This window comes from Oncorhynchus kisutch, linkage group LG12 (assembly GCF_002021735.2).
Source record: "Oncorhynchus kisutch isolate 150728-3 linkage group LG12, Okis_V2, whole genome shotgun sequence".
NCBI classification, from domain to species: domain Eukaryota; kingdom Metazoa; phylum Chordata; class Actinopteri; order Salmoniformes; family Salmonidae; genus Oncorhynchus; species Oncorhynchus kisutch.
The window spans coordinates 48,187,820-48,213,767 of NC_034185.2; the positions used below are offsets into that span (position 1 = coordinate 48,187,820).

The 25,948-nt window shown below is 39.6% G+C and overlaps 2 protein-coding genes across 13 annotated transcripts; one reads left to right on the forward strand and one right to left on the reverse strand.

Moving 5' to 3' along the window:
- Positions 1-362: 362 nt before the first annotated feature.
- On the reverse strand, positions 363-6,846 carry LOC109901094 (cyclin-dependent kinase 2-associated protein 2-like). 2 transcript variants are annotated; one of them, XM_031837708.1, is made up of 5 exons: positions 6,721-6,846; positions 5,782-5,939; positions 3,329-3,420; positions 2,851-2,971; positions 363-1,763 (listed from the first exon to the last, which is right to left on the reverse strand). In XM_031837708.1, the coding sequence occupies exons 1-5, from the start codon at positions 6,798-6,800 to the stop codon at positions 1,696-1,698; spliced, it is 519 nt and encodes a 172-aa protein (XP_031693568.1). In that variant the 5' UTR covers positions 6,801-6,846; the 3' UTR covers positions 363-1,695. The 2 variants fall into 2 exon arrangements, with proteins under 2 accessions (XP_031693568.1, XP_031693569.1); XM_031837709.1 differs by having other exon boundaries at positions 6,626-6,744.
- A 378-nt stretch (positions 6,847-7,224) lies between these two features.
- Positions 7,225-25,646, forward strand: LOC109900423 (butyrophilin subfamily 3 member A2). 11 transcript variants are annotated; one of them, XR_004211974.1, is made up of 21 exons: positions 7,226-7,464; positions 8,521-8,583; positions 8,782-9,135; positions 11,301-11,462; positions 13,364-13,498; positions 13,674-13,763; positions 13,908-13,949; positions 14,034-14,063; positions 14,842-14,862; positions 15,252-15,317; positions 15,574-15,639; positions 15,896-15,961; positions 16,542-16,607; positions 17,188-17,253; positions 17,511-17,576; positions 17,834-17,899; positions 18,157-18,222; positions 18,401-18,427; positions 21,979-22,150; positions 24,742-24,778; positions 25,067-25,123. XR_004211974.1 is itself a non-coding variant. In XM_031837697.1 (20 exons), the coding sequence occupies exons 1-20, from the start codon at positions 7,425-7,427 to the stop codon at positions 25,264-25,266; spliced, it is 1,752 nt and encodes a 583-aa protein (XP_031693557.1). In that variant the 5' UTR covers positions 7,226-7,424; the 3' UTR covers positions 25,267-25,646. The 11 variants fall into 11 exon arrangements, 10 of the variants coding, with proteins under 10 accessions (XP_031693558.1, XP_031693563.1, XP_031693567.1 ...); XM_031837697.1 differs by lacking the exon at positions 21,979-22,150 and having other exon boundaries at positions 24,719-24,778; positions 25,067-25,646; XM_031837699.1 differs by lacking the exon at positions 21,979-22,150 and having other exon boundaries at positions 25,067-25,646.
- Positions 25,647-25,948: the final 302 nt, after the last annotated feature.

Here is a 25,948-nt window from a genome sequence, read left to right on the forward strand (position 1 = left end):
CCTATCCCAACTGACTCACAGCTGTAATTGCTTCCACCAAGTTAACTCAGGGGTGGCGACTTATCCAATTATATTTTTCGAAACACAAAATTCTTCCTTAAAAATGTGTGGAATATGTGGGGAAAATCCTTATTTTAAATGCATGAAACTGAGGCACTGTCAACAAAATGTGAAAAGTTCAAGGGCGTGTAGACTTTCTACAGGCACTACATCACAGGTGGCTGCTGAGGGGAGGACGGGTCATAATAATGGCTGGAACAGAGCAAACATCAGACATGTTAATCATGTGTTTACCATCCCACACATTGCACTCCAATTAAGGTGCCACCAACCTCCTGGTGCACTGCATACAAATGAAACACTTTTTAATTGGAAAACTTTATTTTATTCAATTTTTGAAGTACAGAACTGCAAAAATTGGGTTTACAAAATTGCCATACTAACAAAACTGATTTCATGTGTGTAGTGAGGTAATAGTTCATTGGGAGGAGGATGGAGCAGAAATGACAGTAGAAAATGTAACCATTTCACGGTAAGGTCTACACTTGTTGTATTCAGCGCATGTGACAAAGTTTGATTTGATGTGTGTACTGTGTAGGGTGGTAGCATGTGGAACAGAGCACTGGGTATTTCAAGATGCTGTCAAGCCTTGTTCACATCAAATCCATTTTTTTTGCATATCCGATTCAAAACGTATTTTTCCTGCAGTCTGAACAGACAAATAGCACATGGAATAGGATATTTTAAGCCACCTTCGTAGGTGGTTTGAAGTCCGATACAAATCTGATTCCTGGCCATGAGACTTGTCTGAATGGTCAAATCCGATTGATTTGCCGTCAAGTGTTTTTAAAAACTTATTTGGCATATCTTGTTGCTTGCTAGCTACACTTGACAGTTTGACAAGAATGTGCCAACTAACTAGCTTATTAATCGTTTACAAATAAATGAGTGAATGTGCTAGAAAGATAAACAGCTACCTAGTTAGTTGACTGCTGTGTCTAGCCAAACACTTGTTTTGAAAGTTGGAGTATCTTATCCTGAGGCTTTTAAAGTGTTCTTAAACTATGATTTTAAACATTCAAAGCAACTGGGAAATGTCCATTGCAGGCATTGTCACGTTTGCTTTCTACATGACTTCTGAGTGATAGGAAGCACAAGCACGAACACCAATGCGCACCCCACCCTCCTCGTTACTATGACAACTAGCATAGCCATGTCAGTAAATGACTGCTATCTGAACACACACATCTGATTTGAGCACTTAACTTGCAGTGTGAACAAGGCTTAAGTGTTGCTTACTGTAAAACAATGTGTAATTGAACCTTTGGTAGTTGTGTCAGTTGTGTCAGTATAGCAGCTAAGAGAAAGATTCAGAGTATCAAACTCATCAGATAAACATTTCATTATGGCATAGTTTTCCATAATCTATCAGAAATATTTTACATCACCATCACCCCCACTGAACTGGATAACCAGGATCAGACAATATTTACCAGGCCCTCATGGTGCCTATGAAACCGATGTAAGTTACAGAATGTTCTGAGAGCAAACTGTCCCTACAACTGCAAAATGTGTTACACACTCTGAAGAGGGAATGGAACAAGGGAAGGTTACAAGTTCAGTCAGGATAACAAAGATGTGACACATAGATGAGGCCTGTACAGAGACGAGGGACGGGGGGGATTCTGCAAAGGGTTATGTGCGAGCGCTCCTCTCCGTCTCTGCCAGACACTCCCTGACCAGCGCCCTCGCGTGAATGATACCTAGAAGACAGATCAACAACATCACAAGTTGGGATGTATAACTTTTACTTCATGTGTGGAGATTTCCACATTTAACCTGAATGTGAATTGAAATGCAGGTATTTCCAGGTAAACACATATGGACTAAGTATTGGTATTAACTGTCACCTCATTGAAGTTGAAATGTGTTAAGGTTAGGGTTTAGGGTTGGGACGTCCCAAGGAGCCCAGATAACCATGTGAGTAGAGAACAAAATGGCCGTCGGGTGAGAAGCATAGGTGAAATGTTTGTTTCATTGAAAAGTATTTACTTCAGTAATTATTCATAAGATAAAAATTTTCCTTGGGATTACAAGCCTTGGTCAGTCCAGAAATCCCCATTCCATCTCAAATACTATGACTACCTTTCATCACCAAGTAGTGGTTAATTCATTATTTTTGACGTGTCCTGCATTTGGGCAATTCCACGGTAACGGAATTATGCCGAGATTCCGATATTTCACTTTAAAATGTATGCCAAACAAAAAACACTGATTTCAAAATTTAACAAACCTTACAAAACGATGGTTTTTGTTTGGTATCCATGTTAAAGTGAATCCTAGTCACAGCGTAATTCCATTACCATGTAATTTCCCATTTTGATTTTGTGCATAACATTTACGTTTCATGAATTGAACATCATTTAGGCATCTTTGGATTTAAAAGGACAATGTCAGATTGGACTGGCTATTTTGCTAATTGAACTTGGTGGATTTAAACTGATGATTGATTGACTGGATGACTGAGCTTGTTGGTTTTATTGAATGCAGGAAGCCTTGGAACATACTATTTGGCTTATTTCAATGATTTAGGTGTGCTGCTGCTGCCATGCAATGTTGCTGATTGCTTTCACCCACTGCCTTATGTTAATTTCTTATGGCTGTGTTTATGCCAATAATATTAATGTGCTTACTGTCTGCTTGCTGGGTATGTGCACTGTGGTTAGGGAAAAGGAAAGTAACCTCTATGGAGTACTAATAAACACCCTATGTCAATACAACCACAACCTTTGCTCCAAGCATTGGGAGGATATTTGTGGCCTAGGTGTTTAGCGGGGCAGGCTGCAGTACCTCTCTTTAGCCTCTCCATGGCACTCTTGCTCCCGGCGTAGGTGGGGCGGATCTCGCGACTCATCTCCTCGATGACTGACAGCAGCTCGCTGTAGGTAGAGCCCTGAGACACTTTCACTGGCTGTGTGAGAGAGCGAGAGAGAGAAAGGGGGGGGGGGTGGGATATGAGACAAAGGTCATATGCTGGTAGAGAGCGAAAACAACTAGAACTCCGAATTGACCCTGAGCAAGATAAAATCCTTTTATACCGAGTAGAGATACGGGGATAATTACCATGACGAATTGACAGAAATGCAAATAAACACACAATTAAATTGACCAGTAATGACCATCTGCTTTGTGTTTGTTGTTAGTGATACCTGGACCCTATTGATATAATACCCTGAATAACATCACATGATATTTAACATGACTTTCTAAAATAGCATAGGCACTAGTTAAAGCAGTTGGAGATGAGGATCAGGCTGTTCAGTCCTACCTGAACGAAGCCCATCGACGGCGGGCCGAAATCACTGAACGCCGGTCTGAAATTGGAGGAGGAGGGGAGTGAGGGGGAAGGCACACTGGAGCCTAGGCAGAGGAAAGAGAGAATTCAGACGCACTGAAGCGCCCTATGACTGGTTAACATCTTTAAAATGGGAGGCAGGGGCAGAAAGGCTGCGTGGCATCGTGGTGCATTCATTCTCAGGTGAGAGGGCTTGTTACATATTGGTTGGTAGTAAACTCAGCAAAAAAAGAAACGTCCACTCACTGTCAACTGCATTTATTTTCAGCAAACTTAACATGTAAATATTTGTATGAAAATAACAAGAGATCCGGGCTCTTCACTAGCCATGACAGTCTTGCAGGACATCACGCACAGAGCGAGCAGTATCGCTGGTGGCATTGTCATGCTGGAGGGTCATGTCAGGATGAGCCTGCCAGAAGGGTACCACATGAGGGAGGAAGATGTCTTCCCTGTAACACACAGAGATTGCCTGCAATGACAACAAGCTCAGTCCGATGATGCTGAGACACACCGTCCCAGACCACCTCGATCCCGCTCCAGAGAACAGGCCTCGGTGTAAAGCTCATTCCTTCGACGATAAACGTGAATCCGACCAGTTAGACAAAACTGCGACTCGTCAGTGACAGCGACGGTGGGTTTGTGCCCATAGGCAACGTTGTTGCCGGTGATGTCTGGTGAGGACCTGCTTTACAACTGAACTACAAGCCCTCATTCCGGCCTCTCAGCCTATTGTAGACAGTCTGAGAACTGATGGAGGAATTGTGCGTTCCTGGTGTAACTCGGGCAGTTGTTGTTGCCATCCTGTACCTGTCCCACAGGTGTCATGTTCGAATGTACCGATCCTATGCAGGTGTTGTTACACGTGGTCCGTCACTGTGAGGACCATCAGCTGTCCGTCCTGTCACCCTGTAGTGCTATCTTAGGTGTCTCACAGTACAGACATTGCACTGGCCACATCTGCAGTCCTCATGTCTCCTTGCATCATGCCTAAGGCACGTTCACGCAGATGAGCAGGGACCCTGGGCATCTTTCTTTTGGTGTTTTTCAGAGTCAGTAGAAAGGCCTCTAGTGTCCAAAGTTTTCATAACTGTGACCTTAATTGCCTTCCGTCTGGAATCTGTTGGTGTCTTAATGACCATTCCACAGGTGCATGTTCATTAATTGTTTATGGTTCATTAAACAAGCATGGGAAACAGTGTTTAAACCATTTACAATGAAGATCTGTGAAGGTATGTTTTTTTAACGAATTATCTTTTAAAGACAGGGTCCTGAAAAGGGGACATTTCATATGAGTTCATATGACACTCAGGTTTGCCGTTGATGTGCAGTGTGTTCCCTGGGCAGGTGCAGGTATAGGACCACTCGTCTTATCTATTGAATGGAATCCACTGCACTGTGGTAGGGTAGAGAGTTCAATAAGGTGGGTGGAGACCAAACCAAAGATGGTAGTGTAGAGGGTGCATCTATAGAAATATTTTTTTATTTCACCATTATTTAACCAGGTAGGCTAGTTGAGAACAAGTTCTCATTTGCAACTGCGACCTGGCCAAGATAAAGCATAGCAGTGTGAACAGACAACACAGAGTTACACATGGAGTAAACAATTAACAAGTCAATAACACAGTAGAAAAAAAGAGAGTCTATATACATTGTGTGCAAAAGGCATGAGGAGGTAGGCGAATAATTACAATTTTGCAGATTAACACTGGAGTGATAAATGATCAGATGGTCATGTACAGGTAGAGATATTGGTGTGCAAAAGAGCAGAAAAGTAAATAAATAAATACAGTATAGGGATGAGGTAGGTAAAATTGGGTGGGCTATTTACCGATAGACTATATACAGCTGCAGCGATCGGTTAGCTGCTCAGATAGCAGATGTTTGAAGTTGGTGAGGGAGATAAGTCTCCAACTTCAGCGATTTTTGCAATTCTTTCCAGTCACAGGCAGCAGAGAACTGGAACGAAAGGTGGCCAAATGAGGTGTTGGCTTTAGGGATGATCAGTGAGATACACCTGCTGGAGCGCGTGCTACGGGTGGGTGTTGCCATCGTGACCAGTGAACTGAGATAAGGCGGAGCTTTACCTAGCATGGACTTGTAGATGACCTGGAGCCAGTGGGTCTGGCGACGAATATGTAGCAAGGGCCAGCCGACTAGAGCATACAGGTCGCAGTGGTGGGTGGTATAAGGTGCTTTAGTGACAAAACGGATGGCACTGTGATAAACTGCATCCAGTTTGCTGAGTAGAGTGTTGGAAGCTATTTTGTAGATGACATCGCCGAAGTCGAGGATCAGTAGGATAGTCGGTTTTACTAGGGTAAGTTTGGCGGCGTGAGTGAAGGAGGCTTTGTTGCGGAATAGAAAGCCGACTCTAATATGAATTATAGTGGATACAAAATAACAGATTGACAGTCGGTAGAAACCTGGCGGGGTGTGGTTGGAGCCGGACGGGGCAGGGGTGATGGGCTTGTAGCTCATCGTGATGTCACTGCGGAACTCCCCGTACGACGACGCGCCGCTTCCGTCTGTCCCGTCGACCCGGTGCTGATACAGCTTTACTGGTGGGCTGGGCCCCTGGGAGCTACGAAGAGAAAGTCGTGGTCTTATGTTCATGTATGACATTCATTAACTATACTGTCAGTCTAGCCTGGTCCAGAATAAACTGTGTGCTATGCAAGTATTGTTGAATGTTCTGTATGGCATGACAATGATTGAGGAATGGTGTTTAATTCATACAGATTTGGACCAGGCTGTCATGACGTTGTCAGTGGATTATTGACGTTTGCAAACAGACCCAGACCTTAGGTTACCTAGCTAGCGAGTAATCCAACAATCCCCAAACTGGGTTCAAACATTTGACACAACAGTGCCTGTTTCCTCTCGCTACATCAGCTTAGCGGGCAACTTCACAGCAAGTCAGTACCTTATCTGGTCGTAGCCTATTGCACTAACTAACGTTGGCTAGGTAGCCAAGCTAACTGTAGCTCGCTAACAAGTTACCGGACCAAAGGTCGTAGAGATGACATCTTGCTTCATATAAAGTTAAATGAATAGAAACAAAACTGGTTATGGGGTGATCTAACTTGTAATTGAAATGACTTCGTTCACTACTGCGCATGTCATAGCTAGTTACTTAGCAAGGAAGCTAGCTAGTTACATTAACTCGCTGTTTGCTGACAGGTTCGCATTCGGTATGAAACAGGCTTGCTAGCTAACATTATCTAGCTAGGTGCACAACAAGGTACATAGTTATAACGTTCTAGTTACCGAATGAATTTGCGTTCCATAGGTTTAAGTATCTAAGTTGCCATTCAAAATGTAATAGAAAACAAAACTCAAAGGGAACGGCTTTTGAAATGTACCTTTCTAGGGGAAGATTTTCAGCCAGGTCGAAAAAGCAGCTTCCTTTCTCCTGCTGAAAGGGGCGTGGCTGTTGATGCATAGATGAATTGAATATTCATAAGGTGGCGCGTTGTCATTGGCTGAATGAGGCTGAAAAAAATCAAAGGCAGGTGAGTAGAATTGTCTATTTATCAGCGCCTTCCCTTCTATTTATTTAGAGGTTTCTACATTGGTGTGTATTTTTTCATAATCTCTTTGGTATTCAGAGTTTGAGTGTAAAGAAAAAAATCAGGAATGGGGATTATGTGATGGGGCACACCCCAATGATTTATTTCCCCTGTGGTTACATGATTTGTGGACATGCCGATTTGATGGCTTTCCAGGTCGTCTTTTCATAGTCACCCTACACATATTATCAGATCTCACAACACCTGGATAAGGGTTTAACATTTCCGGAATCACATCAATATGGTATAGCAATCTTTTGAGATGCGTAGTGTCAAAGTCACCTTTTGTCAACCATTAACCCATGTTACTGCAAGAAACGGGAAAGTGAAAGCACAATGAAATATATAGGGAGTGGGCAAGACAAATTACTTAAGCGCTTACTAACTATTCGATTTGCTTTCTCATTTTACGGTAGAATTTAAATGCACGGGATGTATGTTGGATGGTCATGAATCTATAGGATCATCGGAGGATCCCTAAAGTGAGGATACATTTGATGTTTACGACCGTTGGAAATCGGGGCACCATGCACTTAGGTACAAATGCAATTTCTATGACTTCTCCAGTAGAATATTAGGTAACGTTTAAATGAAAGGTTATCAGTTACCTCTTAATTGAAAAATGTTATGGTTCTTCTATTCCCCCTTCTCACTTGCTTTTGTCTGTTAAGAAATGTTACATTTATGTAACAAATGTAAATGTAACGTAAATGTAACATAAATGCCCCTTGGATTTGTTGCATTTGTTGTTTTCCTTTCACAAGTGATAGGATAATTTGTTCGATTTATTCTCAATGTATTATTTCTAGTAATTACTATTAGGAATCGATTCTGTATTCTTCCATTCAACTTCGTTTAAAATGACTACTGTGCGTGTACTTTCCTAAAATGGCTGCTAGTGCTAGTGTGGCTATTTAATCAATATACTGTAGCAGTAGTAAAAAGATAAAACCAATGTCTGAAAGTCCGAAGTTCATCCCCACAGGCTCCATCTGTTCATTCACCTTCATTTGGTTACCAATTAGCCCAATAGCTACACTTCTGAGACAAAAGGCGGGATCTGATTTGACCAGGAGTGTACAAAACATTAGGAACATCTGCTCTTTTCATGATTGACTGACCAGGTGAATCCAGGTGAAAGTTATGATATTTTATTGATGTCAGTATAGATGAAGTGGATGAGATGGATTTTTACACCTTGAGACAATTGAGACATGGATTGTGTATGTGTGCCATTCAGAGGGTGAATGGGCAAGACAAAATATTTTAGGTGCCTTTGAACGGGGTATGGTAGTAGGTGCCAGGCGCACCGGTTTAAGTGTGTCAAGAACTGCAACGCTGCTGTTTTTTTCATGCTCAACTGTTTCCTGCATGTATGAAGAATGGTCCACCACCCAAAGGACATACAGCTAACTTGACACAACTGTGGGAAGCATTGGAGTCAACATGGGCATAATCATTATGACAATTTTTGTAACTTTATTGGTCAAGTATTTTGATACTTTGTATGTACCTACAATGTTTCTCTCTCTCAGGCTACCACACACCTAAAGCATGATAATCTCATTCTGATGTCCTTTATCTTTTATGCAGGGTTGTGTCTGAGGGTGCTGATACTGTCTGCTCTCACAGTTCCCATCAGAGCAGCTCAACCTGGTGAGAATGTTTAAACTGTTAATTTCATCAGTAACTAAAATAAATGGTTTCCTGGACACAGATTAATCTTAGTCTGGGATTAAAAAGTAATTTTAATGAAGATCCAGGTTAGGCCTACGCTGAATCTGTGTCCTGGAAACTGGCCCTGGAAGTCTAGCACAAACAAGTCCCCCCCCCCCCCCGTCTCTCCTTCTCCAGCTCCGGAGACGTTCACCTTAACTGTCCCTGATGGTCCAACCTCGACCCTGTCTGGCTCCTCTGTCTCTCTACTCTGTCAAGTTTCACCTCTCTTCAATGCTGAGCCATTGGAGGTGCGCTGGTATCATTCCAGTAACTCCCACAGTCCTGCCTTGTTGTACAAAGATCACAAGATCCAGGAGGCCCCTGTGGACCCCCGGTACAGGGGCCGGGTGTCTCTAACTGGGGGGATGGAGAGAGGGAACGTTTCCCTGACACTGGAGAGGGTCACACTGGAAGACAGGGGGGAGTATGTGTGCCAAGTCACCAGTGAACAGTGGTATGAAAAGGCCAGTGTCTTCCTCACAGTGAATGGTAAGGGTTATTTCTCAAATTGATGGTGAAACTGTGTATTGTGGTGTCACCCCCAAAGCACCTGATCCTAGAACAGCACTCCTACTCTGATATACAGTGCCTTGCGAAAGTATTCGGCCCCCTTGAACTTTGCGACCTTTTGCCACATTTCAGGCTTCAAACATAAAGATATAAAACTGTATTTTTTTGTGAAGAATCAACAACAAGTGGGACACAATCATGAAGTGGACCGACATTTATTGGATATTTCAAACTTTTTTAACAAATCAAAAACGGAAAAATTGGGCGTGCAAAATTATTCGGCCCCTTTACTTTCAGTGTAGCAAACTCTCTCCAGAGGTTCAGTGAGGATCTCTGAATGATCCAATGTTGACCTAAATGACTAATGATGATAAATACAATCCACCTGTGTGTAATCAAGTCTCCGTATAAATGCACCTGCACTGTGATAGTCTCAGAGGTCCGTTAAAAGGGCAGAGAGCATCATGAAGAACAAGGAACACACCAGGCAGTTCCGAGATACTAGTTTAAAGCCGGATTTGGATACAAAAAGATTTCCCAAGCTTTAAACATCCCAAGGAGCACTGTGCAAGCGATAATATTGAAATGGAAGGAGTATCAGACCACTGCAAATCTACCAAGACCTGGCCGTCCCTCTAAACTTTCAGCTCATACAAGGAGAAGACTGATCAGAGATGCAGCCAAGAGGCCCATGATCACTCTGGATGAACTGCAGAGATCTACAGCTGAGGTGGGAGACTCTGTCCATAGGACAACAATCAGTCGTATATTGCACAAATCTGGCCTTTATGGAAGAGTGGCAAGAAGAAAGCCATTTCTTAAAGATATCCATAAAAAGTGTTGTTTAAAGTTTGCCACAAGCCACCTGGGAGACACACCAAACATGTGGAAGAAGGTGCTCTGGTCAGATGAAACCAAAATTGAACTTTTTGGCAACAATGCAAAATGTTATGTTTGGCGTAAAAGCAACACAGCTCATCACCCTGAACACACCATCCCCACTGTCAAACATGGTGGTGGCAGCATCATGGTTTGGGCCTGCTTTTCTTCGACAGGGACAGGGAAGATGGTTCAAATTGATGGGAAGATGGATGGAGCCAAATACAGGACCATTCTGGAAGAAAACCTGATGGAGTCTGCAAAAGACCTGAGACTGGGATGGAGATTTGTCTTCCAACAAGACAATGATCCAAAACATAAAGCAAAATCTACAATGGAATGGTTCAAAAATAAACATATCCAGGTGTTAGAATGGCCAAGTCAAAGTCCAGACCTGAATCCAATCGAGAATCTGTGGAAAGAACTGAAAACTGCTGTTCACAAATGCTCTCCATCCAACCTCACTGAGCTCGAGCTGTTTTGCAAGGAGGAATGGGAAAAAATTTCAGTCTCTCGATGTGCAAAACTGATAGAGACATACCCCAAGCGACTTACAGCTGTAATCGCAGCAAAAGGTGGCGCTACAAAGTATTAACTTAAGGGGGCTGAATAATTTTGCACGCCCAATTTTTCCGTTTTTGATTTGTTAAAAAAGTTTGAAATATCCAATAAATGTCGTTCCACTTCATGATTGTGTCCCACTTGTTGTTGATTCTTCACAAAACAATATAGTTTTATATCTTTATGTTTGAAGCCTGAAATGTGGCAAAAGGTCGCAAAGTTCAAGGGGGCCGAATACTTTCGCAAGGCACTGTACTTCTGAATACAGGCCTAGTAGTCTTTGGTACCACAGAGTCAAAAACAGTTACATTTGCCACCTCTCAGTTTACAATTGCATTAGGGGTACAGCCACTACTTTAGCCTTATATAACCCCCCAGGGGCATCCGTGTAATGTAAAATAATGGGCAAACCATCCTTTAAGTGATTTGAGTTGTTTGGCCATGACTTTTAGAAAAATGTGTTGATGGCCCTATCACTCCCATTGCATTTGAGCTAGCAGTGGCTAAATATAGCTGGAGTTTGAAATGGTTGTTTTAAAGAAAACCAAACCATAGAATACAGTTTCTCCTGGCCCATAGACTACCTTGCGAGGAACCATCTAACAATACATTGTAAAATACATATCTTGCATTCTTCTAATTTATTCTGTCATTCAATCTGTGTCCTAATAGTTGTGGCTTATCCCCTTTTATCTGTCCATTAGTAACAGGTAGAGAACCAGTTCTCTCTGTAGCTGAAGCAAGAGGAGGAGGAGGTCAGGTGAACGTTACCTGTTCATCAGAGGGATGGTCACCACAACCTAAACTCACCTGGAGAAACAAAGAGGGGACAGAGATCAGATATGAACAAGTGCTCAACACTTCTGGTAATTACATTTTGGTACTTCCTCACACTGTCTCTGCTCTGATGACACAAATGTTCTAGTACCTGTGGTTTGGGTTAAAAATCTGACCTGGGTTGTGGTGTACTTTCAGTTACACTACTTTGTGTAAGTTGATGGGTTCAGATTTCTGAACTTTGAATATTAATAATCATGCTAGAGAAATGTGAGGTGCCGTAGTCTTGGGTCTACACCAGAAGTTAATGGTTATCTGTAGGAGGAATGTATTTTTTTTATTTTACTAGGTAAGTCAGTTAAGAACAAATTCTTATTTACGATGACGGGCTAGGAACAGTGGATTAACTGCCTTGTTCAGGGACAGAACACAGATTTTTACCGCGTCAGCTCGGGGATGTAGCAACCTTTCGGTTACTGGCCGAACGCTCTAACCACTAGGCTACCTACCACCCCAAAATAAATGTTTTAAATTATGTAAAAAGCGGGACACCAGTCGACAACATCCGGTGAAATTGGAGGGCGCTCAATTCGAATAAAAGTTGTAATATTAAACATTCATGAAAATACAAGTGTCTTACATCATTCAAAAGCTTAGAATCTTGTTAATCAAACTTAGTTTTCCGATTTATAATAGGCTTTACAGCGAAAGCATAGCATGTGATTGTCTGCTGATAGCACCCCAGGTGAACATATTTTTCAACCAGCACAGGTGTCACAAAATCACAAATAGCGATAAAATAAATCACTTACTTTTGAAGATCTTCCTCTGTTTGCAATCCCAAGGGTCCCAGCTACACAATGAATGGTCGTTTAGTTAAAGTCCTTCATTTTATCCTAAAAGGTCTGTTTAGTTGGCGCCATTGATTTCAGTAATCCACTCGTTCAACATTCAACAACATTCAACAACTTTGTCGAAACCAGTCAAACAACGTTTCTAATTAATCCTCAGATACTCTCATATCTAAATAAATTATATTTCATACGGAAAGTAGTATGTTAAATTGGAAAGGAAAATAACGAAGAGCGCGCCCTCATTCACGCTCGCCAAAACACAACTTTTTTTTTGGAGCTCTCTTCAGAAAAACTACAATTTCTTGTTCTTTTTTCAAAAAACAAGCCTGAAATTTTGCATAAAGACTGTTGACATCTAGCCATAGGTACTGCACTCTCGGAGACGGAAATACATATGAGCAATAGGTTTGCATTGGAAGAGCCTGGGAGCTAAAAATAGAAAAATGTTGGCTTTTCACCTGCTATGTTAATTTCGTTATACTCACAGACATTATTTTAACAGTTTTAGAAACGTCAAAGTGTTTTCTATCCAATGCTACTAATTACATGCATACCCTATCCCAGAGTTTAAAAACCTATTCTTATTTACAATGACGGCCTGACAGTGGGTTAACTGCCTTGTTCAGAACGACAGATTTTTACCTTGTCAGCTCAGGGATTTGATCAAGCAACCTTTCGGTTACTGGCCCAACGCTCTAACCACTAGGCTACCTGTCAGGCCAAAATGGTAGATGATGTTAAGCTTGGAATGTACTGAGTACAGGGACAGATGATCATATGTTGGCAGGCACTGATAATGGTGGAGAGCTGTGCATTACTGAGGAAGGGGGTTGAGGTCAGTTCAGGTCACAATAAGGGAGAAGGAACAGTTTATTGCACGTATCCCTTAACTTCCTGCCTAGCAATACAAATGTAATGTTTAGAGAGAAGCAGGAGACTCCACCTAAATTGGCGTGTATACAGTATATTACCACTGGTGGAAATATGTTTTTGTCTGTTCAGATGTTCGATCCTTTGGGCTGAATCAACTTGGTTGGAGCTTTCATAGAGTCCGTCATTTTCTTACTCTTGATATTTAGAACCCAACAAAGTCGATGTGAATATTTTGATTTCCCCTCCCTATCTTTCTGTATCAGATCCCCATGGCTTGGTGAGTGTCAGTAGTTGGCTGCTGTATGCTTCCTCATACTCCGATTGGCTCGCCTGTACAGTCTATCTGTCTGAGGAGGCGAAGAGAGAGGGCAGAATTCTGCCACATACAGCTGTACCTGGTGAGTTAGTCTCCTACACAAACATCCTACCAATGATCAGATCCCTCTCTCCCCATTCCACAGACTCTAGTTTAGAGGAGGATGAACATGTTGAAGAGGTGTTTCACTTAATTTCACTGTGATGATGTTCTGTCTTGAGAGCTTTAGAGGCATTTGATCCATGTTATATGTGCAGGAGTCTACAAAGAGGCCTTCATTGTGACTCTGATCCTGTCTCTGGTCATCATCTGTGCTCTGTGCTCTGTCATCCTGTGCAAACGAAGAGGTATCTGGAATTCAGTCATATTAGTGTTTGTGATTTAATTATAAGAGCAAGTTATATCAGTAATAATGACCCTATAGAGAAATGATTTTGACAAAAGTCAAAAAAAGTCCATATTGAAATAATAATATTTAAAAAATCTTTTAGGGTCCATGTGGTCTTCATCCCAAAAGTCCAGAAACCGTTCAGGTAGTGTATTTCATCTGATAAATAAAGTTATGAGTTATGACATATTTTTGACAATATTTTGACAAATGTGTCTCTATATTTCAGATCAAGCTGAGCTGGGACAGAGGGCGGCAGGTAATTGTTTCATTTTGATCTCTGGGTGAAGGCTTTCATAAGATACATGTAACTAACTTATTTTTGAGAAAACCTTTCCATTGAAACGAAGCATGATATGCACATATCTCAATAGGATTTGACTCTACTTGTTCCACAATTGACCTTTTTACAGTACCTTTTACCTTTTCCATTCAATAGAGAAAAATAAAACTATTGCCGGTTGTTCACTATCATGATGATAGATTTGTCTAACTTTAATAATCATTAGTAGCCTAGTTTTGTATGAATTAAATATTTATGATTAGTAAATTGCAGGATAATGACCTAAATGTGCTCTGCTAGGGGCAGAAAGCAAAGAACAGATACCAAATACAGAAGAGATAGCAGCTGGTGTTGAAATTCATCTGGAAGGTATTAAGTAATAGGGGAAAACATGTCTTTACTCTCTAAAATGTGTCATGCCAAAAGTGCAGAAACAGTATCTCATCTGATCTGTGTGATAAATAAACTAAGTGTGAGATGAGTTATGACAACATAAACCCTGACAGATTTCATGTTGACATGATTGTGCCTCTATGTTTCAAATCAAACTGAGCTAGGACAGGGGCCGGCAGGTAACTGTTTTATTCGGGTCTCACGGTGAAATGCTAATACATGCTAATACATGCTAATAACTTAGTTTTGAGGAAACATTCCATTGACACCAAGCATAATATGCACATATCTCAATAGGGATTGACTCTCCCTGTTCCACAATTCACCTTTTTACAATAACTTTCACCTTTCCATTCAACAGAGACAGAACACCTAATTGAAGGTAATGTTCACTGATGATATACTGTATATGTATGTAGTAACCTGATGAATACCAATTTCACCTAAATGTGCTCCGTTATGGGCAGTAAAAACAGTGCAGACACCTACTGAAAACAGAGCAGCTGGAAAATAATTAAATCTGGAAGGTAAAGTAACAGGATAAGACATTAATTTCATTGAAAATTGTATATTTTGATGATAATTTGACATAATCACAATAGGATTTGACAGTCCCAGTTCCACATACACCTTTTTACAATAACTTTCACCTTTTCCATTCAACAGAGACAAAGAACCTAATTTGAATGTAATGTTCACTCATGATATTCTGTATATAAAATAATGTAGTAACCTGGTGAATACCAATATTACCTAAATGTGCTCCGTTAGGGGCAGAAAACGCAGCGCAGACACCTACTGAACAGAGAGCAGCTGGAAATGATGTTTATCTGGAAGGTGAAGTGTTAGGAGAACAAATATATGTCCCTTTAAGGTTTTTATTTTGATGATAATTTGACATAATCCCAATAGGATTTGACTGTCCCAGTTCCACATTCACCTTTTTACAATAACTTTCACCTTTTCCATTCAACAGAAGCAAAAATACTAATTGAATGTAATATTCACTGTTGATATACTGTATATGATATAATATAACTTTGATAATGTAGTAACTGATGAATACCAATATTACCTAAATGTGCTCCGTTAGGGGCAGAGAACACTGTGCTGACACCTACTGAACAGAGAGCAGCTGGAAAAGAAGTTAATCTGAAAGGTAAAGTAATAGGATAAAAAAAGAATTTCCCTCGTAATTGTATCATTTTATTATTATTTGTCATTATCACAATCGGATTTGACTGTCCTAGTTCCACGTTCACCTTTTTACAATAACTTTCACCTTTTCCATTCAACAGAAGCAAAAAACCTAATTGAAATTAATTTTCACTCATGATATACTGTATATGATATAATATAACGTTGGTAATGTGGTAACCTGCTAAATCTTTACATTACCTAATGTGCTCCGTTAGCGGTAGAAAACACAGTGCAGAACCCTACTGAACATAGAGCAGCTGGAGAAGATGTTCATCTGAAAGGTAAAGTAATAGGAGAACAAGTATATGTCCCTTTTAGTTGTATATTTTGATGATAATTTGACATAATCCCAATAGGATTTGACTGTCCCAGTTCCACATTCACCTTTTTACAATAACTTTGACCTTTTCCATTCAACAGAAGAAAAAAACCTAATTGAATGTAATGTTCACTCATGATATACTGTATATGATATAATATAACTTTGATAATGTTGTAAACTGATGAATTTTTACATTACCTAAATATTCTCCGTTAGGGGCAGAAAACACAGTGCAGAACCCTACTGAACATTGAGCAGCTGGAAAAGATGTTCATCTGAAAGGTAAAGTAATAGGAGAACAAATATATGTCCCTTTTAGTTGTATATTTTGATGATAATTTGACATAATCCCAATAGGATTTGACTGTCCCAGTTCCACATTCACCTTTTTACAATAACTTTCACCTTTTCCATTCAACAGGATCAAAAAACCTAATTGAAATACATTTTCACTCATGATATACTGTATATGATATAATATAACGTTGGTAATGTGGTAATCTGATACATTTTTACATTACCTAAATGTGCTCCGTTATGGGTAGAAAACACAGTGCAGAACCCTACTGAACAGAGAGCAGCTGGAGAAGATGTTAATCTGAAAGGTAAAGTAATAGGAGAACAAATATATGTCCCTTTTAGTTGTAAATTTTGATGATAATTTGACATAATCCCAATAGGATTTGACTGTCCCAGTTCCACATTCACCTTTTTACAATAACTTTTACCTTTTCCATTCAACAGAAGAAAAAAACCTAATTGAATGTAATGTTCACTCATGATATACTGTATATGATATAATATAACTTTGATAATGTTGTAAACTGATGAATTTTTACATTACCTAAATATTCTCCGTTAGGGGCAGAAAACACAGTGCAGAACCCTACTGAACATAGAGCAGCTGGAAAATAAGTTAATCTGAAAGGTAAAGTAATAGGATAAAAAAAGAATTTCCCTCGTAATTGTATAATTTTATTATTATTTGTCATTATCACAATCGGATTTGACTGTCCCAGTTCCACATTAACCTTTTTACAATAACTTTGACCTTTTCCATTCAACAGAAGCAAAAAACCTAATTGAAATAAATTTTCACTCATGATATACTGTATATGATATAATATAACGTTGGTAATGTGGTAACCTGCTACATTTTTACATTACCTAAATGTGCTCCGTTAGCGGTAGAAAACACAGTGCAGAACCCTACTGAACATAGAGCAGCTGGAAAAGATGTTCATCTGAAAGGTAAAGTAATAGGAGAACAAATATATGTCCCTTTTAGTTGTATATTTTGATGATAATTTGACATAATCCCAATAGGATTTGACTGTCCCAGTTCCACATTCACATTTTTACAATAACTTTCACCTTTTCCATTCAACAGAAGCAAAAAACCTAATTGAAATACATTTTCACTCATGATATACTGTATATGATATAATATAACGTTGGTAATGTGGTAACCTGATACATTTTTACATTACCTAAATGTGCTCCGTTAGGGGTAGAAAACACAGTGCAGAACCCTACTGAACAGAGAGCAGCTGGAGAAGATGTTAATCTGAAAGGTAAAGTAATAGGAGAACAAATATATGTCCCTTTTATTTGTATATTTTGATGATAATTTGACATAATCCCAATAGGATTTGACTGTCCCAGTTCCACATTCACCTTTTTACAATAACTTTTACCTTTTCCATTCAACAGAAGAAAAAAACCTAATTGAATGTAATGTTCACTCATGATATACTGTATATGATATAATATAACTTTGATAATGTTGTAAACTGATGAATTTTTACATTACCTAAATATTCTCCGTTAGGGGCAGAAAACACAGTGCAGAACCCTACTGAACATAGAGCACCTGGAAAAGAAGTTAATCTGAAAGGTAAAGTAATAGGATAAAAAAAGAATTTCCCTCGTAATTGTATAATTTTATTATTATTTGTCATTATCACAATCGGATTTGACTGTCCCAGTTCCACATTCACCTTTTTACAATAACTTTTACCTTTTCCATTCAACAGAAGAAAAAAACCTAATTGAATGTAATGTTCACTCATGATATACTGTATATGATATAATATAACTTTGATAATGTTGTAAACTGATGAATTTTTACATTACCTAAATATGCTCCGTTAGGGGCAGAAAACACAGTGCAGACACCTACTGAACAGAGAGCAGCTGGTGAAGAACTTAATCTGAAAGGTAAAGTTATACTGGGGGAGAAAAATGCTTTATCCTCTATATTGTATAATTGAGTGTTTACATTGTTCATAAATCTAAGTCTGCTGACATGTTGGAGTGCGTTAAACAATTTCTAATTCATATAATTTTTGGAAGAATTGAAATACAGGACACTCACAATTTACTTTTTTAAATGCAGATTGGCACCAGGTGAAAGGATTCAAAGGTAAATAAAATCACTTCGCTACACTCGCATTAACATCTGCTAACCATGTGTATGTGACAAATAAATTTTGATTTGATTTTGATTTGATTTGATTTACACAATTCTTGGAAGCTGAAAATGTCCCACTTCTTCCATATCGCTTTGGATAAAAGCATCTGCTAAATGGCATACATATTACTCTAAAACATTTTAAGGATGGTCCAACCTCTTTCCCTCTTGGGTGCACAGTCAATATTGAACCTGACTTCAACTTTCCTCAAAATGCTATGCTGCAGGATAACACATACTCGAAAGTGCTTTTTAACATCTGTTAAAAACAAATACAAATATATTATTCATTTTTCTCAGTTTTGTTTTTCCATGTTCCTCAGTTGTTTCACACTTTTTTAATAGAAAAAAAAACAATTTGATTTTCTGTGTTCACAACAATGCTTAAACCGTATCTAAGAAACTTAGATTGTTTACTGTAGTTATCCTTTATTTCCCCTTTAATGCATGTTCAGCTGAAGGCAAGAGCAGCTCCTGCCTTCTTTTGAGACTTTTTCAAATCATAATCACACACCTCATATGGCCTAGTCCATAGAAACTTTATCAAAACATATATGCCGATCACAACTAAAGTAACCAAATAACTTCTTAAAACAAGAACATTAATCCGCTTTACAACAGCATACATATAAGCAACACGTGAGTTTTAAGTTTGGGGAACATACTTTTCACCAGAAAACTGAGCCACCCAGTTATCACCTTTGCAAGGTGCTCCGTCATGCTGGAAAAGGCATTGTTCTTCACCAATCTGTTCCTGGATGGTTGGGAGAAGTTGCTCTCGGGGATGTGTTGGTACCATTCTTTATTCATGGCTGTGTTCTCAGGCAAAATTGTGAGTGAGCCCACTCCCTTGGCTGAGAAGCAACCCCACACATAAATAGTCTCAGGATGTTTTACTGTTGGCATGACACAGGACTGATGGTAGCGCTCACCTTGTCTTCTTTGACAAGCTTTTTTCCGGATGCCCCAAACAATCGGAAAGGGGATTCATCAGAGAAAATGGCTTTACCCCAGTCATCAGCGGCCCAATACCTGTACCATTTCCAGAATATCAGTCTGTCCCTGATGTTTTTCCTGGAGAGAAGTGGCTTCTTTGCTGCCCTTCTTGACACCAGGCCATCCTTCAAAAGTCTTCGCCTCACTGTGCGTGCAGATGCACTCACACCTGCCTGCTGCCATTCCTGGTGGTGGTACTGGTGGTGCCCTGATCCCGCAGCTGAATTAACTTTAGGAGACGGTCCTGGTGCTTGCTGGACTTTCTTGAGCGCCCTGAAGCCTTCTTCAAAACAATTGACTCGCTCTCCTTGAAGTTCTTGATGATGCGATAAATGGTTGGTTTACGTTGATTTAGGTGCAATCTTACTGGCAGCAATATCCTTGCCTGTGAAGCCCTTTTTGTGCAAAGCAATGATAACGGCACGTGTTTCCTTGCAGGTAACCATGTTTGACAGAGGAAGAACAATGATTCCAAGCACCACCCTCCTTTTGAAGCTTCCAGTCTGTTATTTGAACTCAATCAGCATGACAGAGTGATCTCCAGAATTGTCCTCGTCAACACTCAACCCTGTGTTAACGAGAGAATCACTGACATGATGTCAGCTGGTCCATTTGTGGCAGGGCTGAAATGCAGTGGAAATGTTTTTGGGGGATTCAGTTCATTTGCATGGCAACAAGGGACTTTGACATTAATCTGATCACTCTTCATAACATTCTGGAGTATCTGCAAATTGGCATCATACAAACTGAGGCAGCAGACTGTGAAAATGTATATTTGTGTCATTCTCAAAACTTTTAGCGACAACTGTTGATGTTCCAAAGGTCTGCATCAGTGGCTTGTAGGCAATGAATGGAAGCCAGGAGATGCTAAATGAGATTATGTTAATTAAAGGTCAATTACCGTGTGACTGGCAGAGATTTGCTTGACAATCACAGGCTGACAAAATGTCATTATTGCCACAGCCCTAGTTGTGCATCAGTAGTAGTCAGCACTGTATTATGCTCAAAGCGGACAAAGAAGGTGTTCAGTTTGTCTGGAAGCAAGACGTCAGTGTCTGTGATGTGGCTGGTTTTCTTTTTGTAGTCCGTGATTGTCTGTTGTTGAATTGCGACTCCACTTTGTCTCTATAGTGACATTTCGCTTGTTTGATGTCCTTGTGGAGGGAATAACTACACTGTTTGTATTTGGCCATATTTCCAGTCATCTTTCCATGGTTAAATGTGGTGGTTCGTGCTTTCAGTTTTGCGCGAATGCAATCATCTATCCACGGTTTCTGGTTAGGGTAGGTTTTAATAGTCACATTGAGTTCAACATCTCCAATGCACTTCTTCATAAACTCACTCACTGAATCAGCGTATAAATCAATATTTTTCTCTGAGGCTACCCGGAACATGTCCCAGTCCACGTGATCAAAACTATCTTGAAGCGTGGATTCCAATTGGTCAGATCAGTGTTGAATAGTCCTTGTCACGGGTACACCCTGTTTGAGTAACTGCCTATAGGAAGGAAAGAGCAGCGATTACTGCTGTGAGTCTTTTTGGGCAAGACGTATAAGAGCTTTGCACACCTGTATTGTGCAATATTTGACCATTATTCTTTTCAACAATTCTTCAAGCTCTGTCAAGGTGTTGAGGATCATGGCTAGATAGAACTTTTTAAGTCTTGCCATAGAATGTCAAGCAGATTTAAGTCAAAACTGTAACTTAGCCTCTCAGGAACATTCACTGTCTTCTTGACTTTCAAGTCAGCTCAGTTGGGAGAGTGGGAACGAAGAGCAGAGATGCAACATTTATTTGATGCCAATCGCCGTTAAACCTCATCGAATAAGAAAAAATTGGTTGGCAGATTTCTTGAGTTATCTTAGATTAATTCTGACTATTTAGAGGAAGTGTATACTGGCTACGACGTCTCAATCGTTTTTATGGGAAGATACGAGGACACTCATTTGTTTCGAACATGGCTTAAGACATGGAACCCTACGACATTCGAAGAGCGCTTTGTACACCAAAATGTCAGTCGGAACCCATCCAGAACCACTCAATTTCACCCAATTTAGTTCTTAACTGACTTGCCTACTTAAATAAAGGTTAAATAAAAAATAGGTTACATAACATCTAAGCGATATTAATGTCAAACCAAATTATTTAGTTTATTTGACCATTAATTATTTTACAGGCACTGTGTGACCCTATCAATCATGTTGATAGGGATAGTTCGTGATTTTGGCAATGAGGTCCTTTATCGACTTCCCCAGAGTCAGATGAACTTGTGGATACCATTTTAATGTCTCCTTCCAGTATGAAGGAAGTTTGAGGTAGTTTTGCTATCTAATGCTAAGTAGCATTAGGGCAACGACTGAAAGTGTACAGGAATAGCTAGATAAATGGCCTCATTGCCAAAATCCCAAACTATCCCTTTAAGATAATTATTATATCTTCCTAGATCACACTACTTACACATCTTAATATTGGATGTCAATGAATAAAAGCATATTCTCTTCCCTCAGAGAACATTACTATGGATGAAAATACTGCTCACAATACTATTAGTGTGACTCAAGAAGGAAAGACAGCTCAGCACAGCAAAGAAAAAAAACAATGAAATCTTCAGTTCAAAGGCATCTTCATGTATTGGCTAATCAGAGATTCGGATCAGAACAACACTACTGGGAAGTTACGGTGAGGGATGAAACAGTGGGTGACTGTGGGCAACTGTCATGGAATGTTGGTGAGACCAGAGATAATGCTAAGAGAACATCTACAGTCCCTGTAACACCTCCTTTTGGATGATGGATTCTCTCTTATGAAGAAGGAAAGGGTTTACATGCCATTACTGACCCTCCAACCTCAGTACCCGTGAGAGAAGATCTCTCTATAGTAGGATTGTTTCTAGACTGTGATAAACACTCTCCGTCTTTTTATAATGTTGATACAGAGTCACTTATCTACACTTTTTATAATGTGGCGACATCATACAAGTTTCTTCCTGTGTTCAGCCCTGGACAACATGACCCACAACCAATAACAATATTTAATGAAACCTAAGAGATGAGGGTTTAAACATGTCACATGAGACATAAGCTGGTTGTGCTCTAAGGACAGCTCTCCTTTCAAAAGCTCATACAAATTTGCCTGTTGGATAATACAAGCAAAGTAATAGCCTCGACGGTTTTTAATTTGTTGTATGTTATTGATGTCATTTTTAGCAATTACATAAAATAGTTGTGTTATGTAAGACAATTTGAAAAACAACAGACGCTAGGATTACTCAATACAATGACAAAATTGAAAAATCAAGACTCCTTTTTAACCAACATGCAACATGTCTACGGGCTGCAGAATTGAGACCTGTCCTTAGCTAGTATGATCTAAGAAGCACAACTGTTACATTTTGTTGTAAAAAAATATAATTTTTCATTCATTGTTAGCTATTGGTGATTAAAGTTTGTAATGGTTGTATAAAGAGAACTGAAACATGGATTGCAGTTTCTCCTGGTCCATAGACTACTTTCAGGGAAAGGAACCATCTAACATCAAGTTGTAAAATAGTGAACTACTCCTTTAAGATGAATGCACTAACAATAAGTCACTCCGGATAAAAGCATCTGATAAATGACTAAAATGTCAATGTAGATGTACATGATTTGATATTCTACTGTTTGTCTGAGTTACAACAACGTACTGGGTTTAAATATATTAATACTAACACAAAAAATTTACTTCTGACAGTATGATTCAAATAATTTCAATGGAGGATACATACAATGCCTAGTGAATGTATTCACATTCTGCAGCAATAAAATTAAAAAAGGAATTAAATACACAACCTACTCCACATTTTCAAAGTGCAAGAAAATTATATAAACATTTCTAAATGTACATAAAAACTCAAACCAATAACATGTCTTGATTGCGTATGTCTTCATACATACTTTGTGGAAGCATTCAGCTGTGAATAATTTAGAATACAATTCTACTCTGCACAACTCTTAGGGAAACATATATCCATTGTTTTTGTCAAAATTGCTCAAGATCAGTAAATTTGGTTGGGAGTCTTTGATGGACAGCAACATTGATTTCTACGCAAATTTAAGTCAGGACTGAGACTTGACCGCTGAGGAACACTCAACACCTCTTGGAAAGTCACTATGGATGGTCTTTGGCATTAACATTTGTCTAATTGTCCTGCTAAAGAATACAACTTTCCCAGGGTCGGGTTTTCACTGTTTACATGGCCTTTGGAGTAGATTTTGTAACACAGGCTTCCTGTTCACTGTGTTATACAGGCCAGTAATGTGGAGTAAATGGTGGCAGCATCATGTTATGGCTATGCTTGTCACCGGCAGGGACTGGAGATGTTGTCATTCCTGACTTAATGCTTGACAATAAGAGAAGTTTGAATATGGCTGTTATCAATAATTCCCAACCAAATTGACTGAGCGTGAGAATTAAATTTGATATTTTAGTAGACGCTCTTATCCAGGGCGACTTACAGGAGAAATTAGGGTTAGGTACCTTGCTGAAGGGCACATCGCTAGATTTTTCACCTGGTCGGCTTAGGATACGAACCAGCAACCTTTCGGGTTACTGGTCCAACTCCCAATTTTGACAAAAACAACGGATATACTGTATTTTGCCCTAAGAGTTGTGCAAGGTTAGGAACACCTTATTCAAAATGAGTCACAGCTGTAATGGCTGCCAAAAGGGCTTCCACCAAGGATTAACTCTGGGTGTCAATACATTATAATTTTTCATTAATTAGGAAAATGTTCTATCATTTTTCTTCACTTTGAAAATGTGGAGTAGGTTGTGTAGATGGGTAGGAAAACATCTAATTCAATCCCTTTTTACATTGAATTTTAAGGCAGAAAAATGTGAAGACTGTGCAAGGGGTGTGTAGATTTTCACTATCGACTGTATATTTCAACAATGGCTCCCATTGTGTACGTTTTTATAGCAGTAATAATAGCAGTTATAAGATAAAACTTATCCAACAGCTGAAGGTTCAAAGTTCAGTATAACACAGTCTATTTGTTCAAAGGTTCCTACACATTGGTTGTACGACCTACTGGTTTTAGCTTTGAGACACAACGTGGAATTGAATGAAATGACCAGGGTCACATTTAGGGATGTGTAACATAGTGAAAATCACACCCTGTGTTTAATATAGCAATTGATTAAACTTCTTCTATTACCTGCAATTATGAAGATATTGTCATCACAGTGATGTTCTGACCTTTACGACAGGAGTGTGGCTTTGTTTGATACAGGCAGCTCTCACAGTCCTCATGGCAGCTCAAAGTCCTGGTGAGCATATCAACTGTTTACTAGTTTCAAAAGCTCCTATTTCTTCCATACACATATTGTTTAGTAACACATATCCTCTTCATAATCCATAAGCCTTATGAACTATACATAATGAATTACAATGCACCACACAGGTAGTAATAACTGCTCATCAACATCTATAACAATAGTCATAGAGGATTCAGACCAGGCTTTATAAAGCTTTGTGAAGCAATGTGTTATAATGCCCCATTTAAATGTATTATTTGCACTTCCTCTTACAAGTCCTACATCTCCCTCCTAATCCAGTGGTCTTCACCTTGTGGATCCCTCATGGTCCGGACTTGACCCGGTGGAACTCCTCTATCTCTATCCTCTCTTTAATGCTGAGCTATTGGAGGTGCACTGGTACTGGTCCGGTGACTTCAACTGACCTGCCTTGTTGTTTAAAGATCACACGATCCAGGACGGTCCGTTGGACCCCCGGTACAGGGACAGGCTGTGTCTAACTGGGGGGCTGGAGAGAGGGAATGTTTCCCTGACACTGGAGAGGGTCACACTGGAAGACGGGGGGAGTATGTGTGCCGTGTCAGCAACGCACAGTGGTATGAAAAGGCCAGTCTCTTACTATAAATGGTAAGTGACTTAAGACTGCACTATGCTTGTGTAGACAATGTGGAATGGGTAGTTACAGAGCCTTCAGAAAGTATTCACACCCCTTGACATTTTGTACATTTTGTTGTATCATAGCCTGAATATTGAATGGTTTAAATGTAGATGTTGGGTCACTGATCTACACTCAATAAACCCATAATGTCAGAGTGGAATTATGTTTATGAAATGAAATGAAATGTTTACAAATGAATTAAAAATGAAAAGCTCAAATGTCTTGAGTCAATAAGTATTCAACCCTTTTGTTATGACAAGACTAAATAAGTTCAGGAGGAGAAATATGCTTCATAAGTCACATAATAAGTTGCATGGACTCACTCTGTGTGCCATAATAGTGTTTCAAATTATTTTAAAATCACTACACCATCTCTGTACCCCACACATACATTTATATGTAAGGTCCCTTAGTCAAGCAGTGAATTTCAAGCACAGATTCAAGCACAAAGAACAGGGAGGTTTTCCAATGGTTCGCAAAGAAGGGCACCAATAGGTAGATGGGTAAAAAAAAAGCAGACATTG

Coding starts and splice junctions, on each gene's coding strand:
- LOC109901094 (XM_031837708.1), bottom strand. CDS start 6,800: ATGCATCAACAGCCACGCCCCTTTCAGCAGGAGAAAGGAAGCTGCTTT. Junction 5,940..6,720: donor GAAAATCTTCCCCTAGAAAG/GTACATTTCAAA, acceptor TTCTCTTCGTAG/CTCCCAGGGGCCCAGCCCAC. Junction 1,764..2,850: donor CATGGAGAGGCTAAAGAGAG/GTACTGCAGCCT, acceptor TCTGTCTTCTAG/GTATCATTCACGCGAGGGCG.
- LOC109900423 (XM_031837697.1), top strand. CDS start 7,425: ATGTTTACGACCGTTGGAAATCGGGGCACCATGCACTTAG. Junction 15,640..15,895: donor AAAAGAAGTTAATCTGAAAG/GTAAAGTAATAG, acceptor GTGCTCCGTTAG/CGGTAGAAAACACAGTGCAG. Junction 18,223..18,400: donor TGAAGAACTTAATCTGAAAG/GTAAAGTTATAC, acceptor TTTTAAATGCAG/ATTGGCACCAGGTGAAAGGA.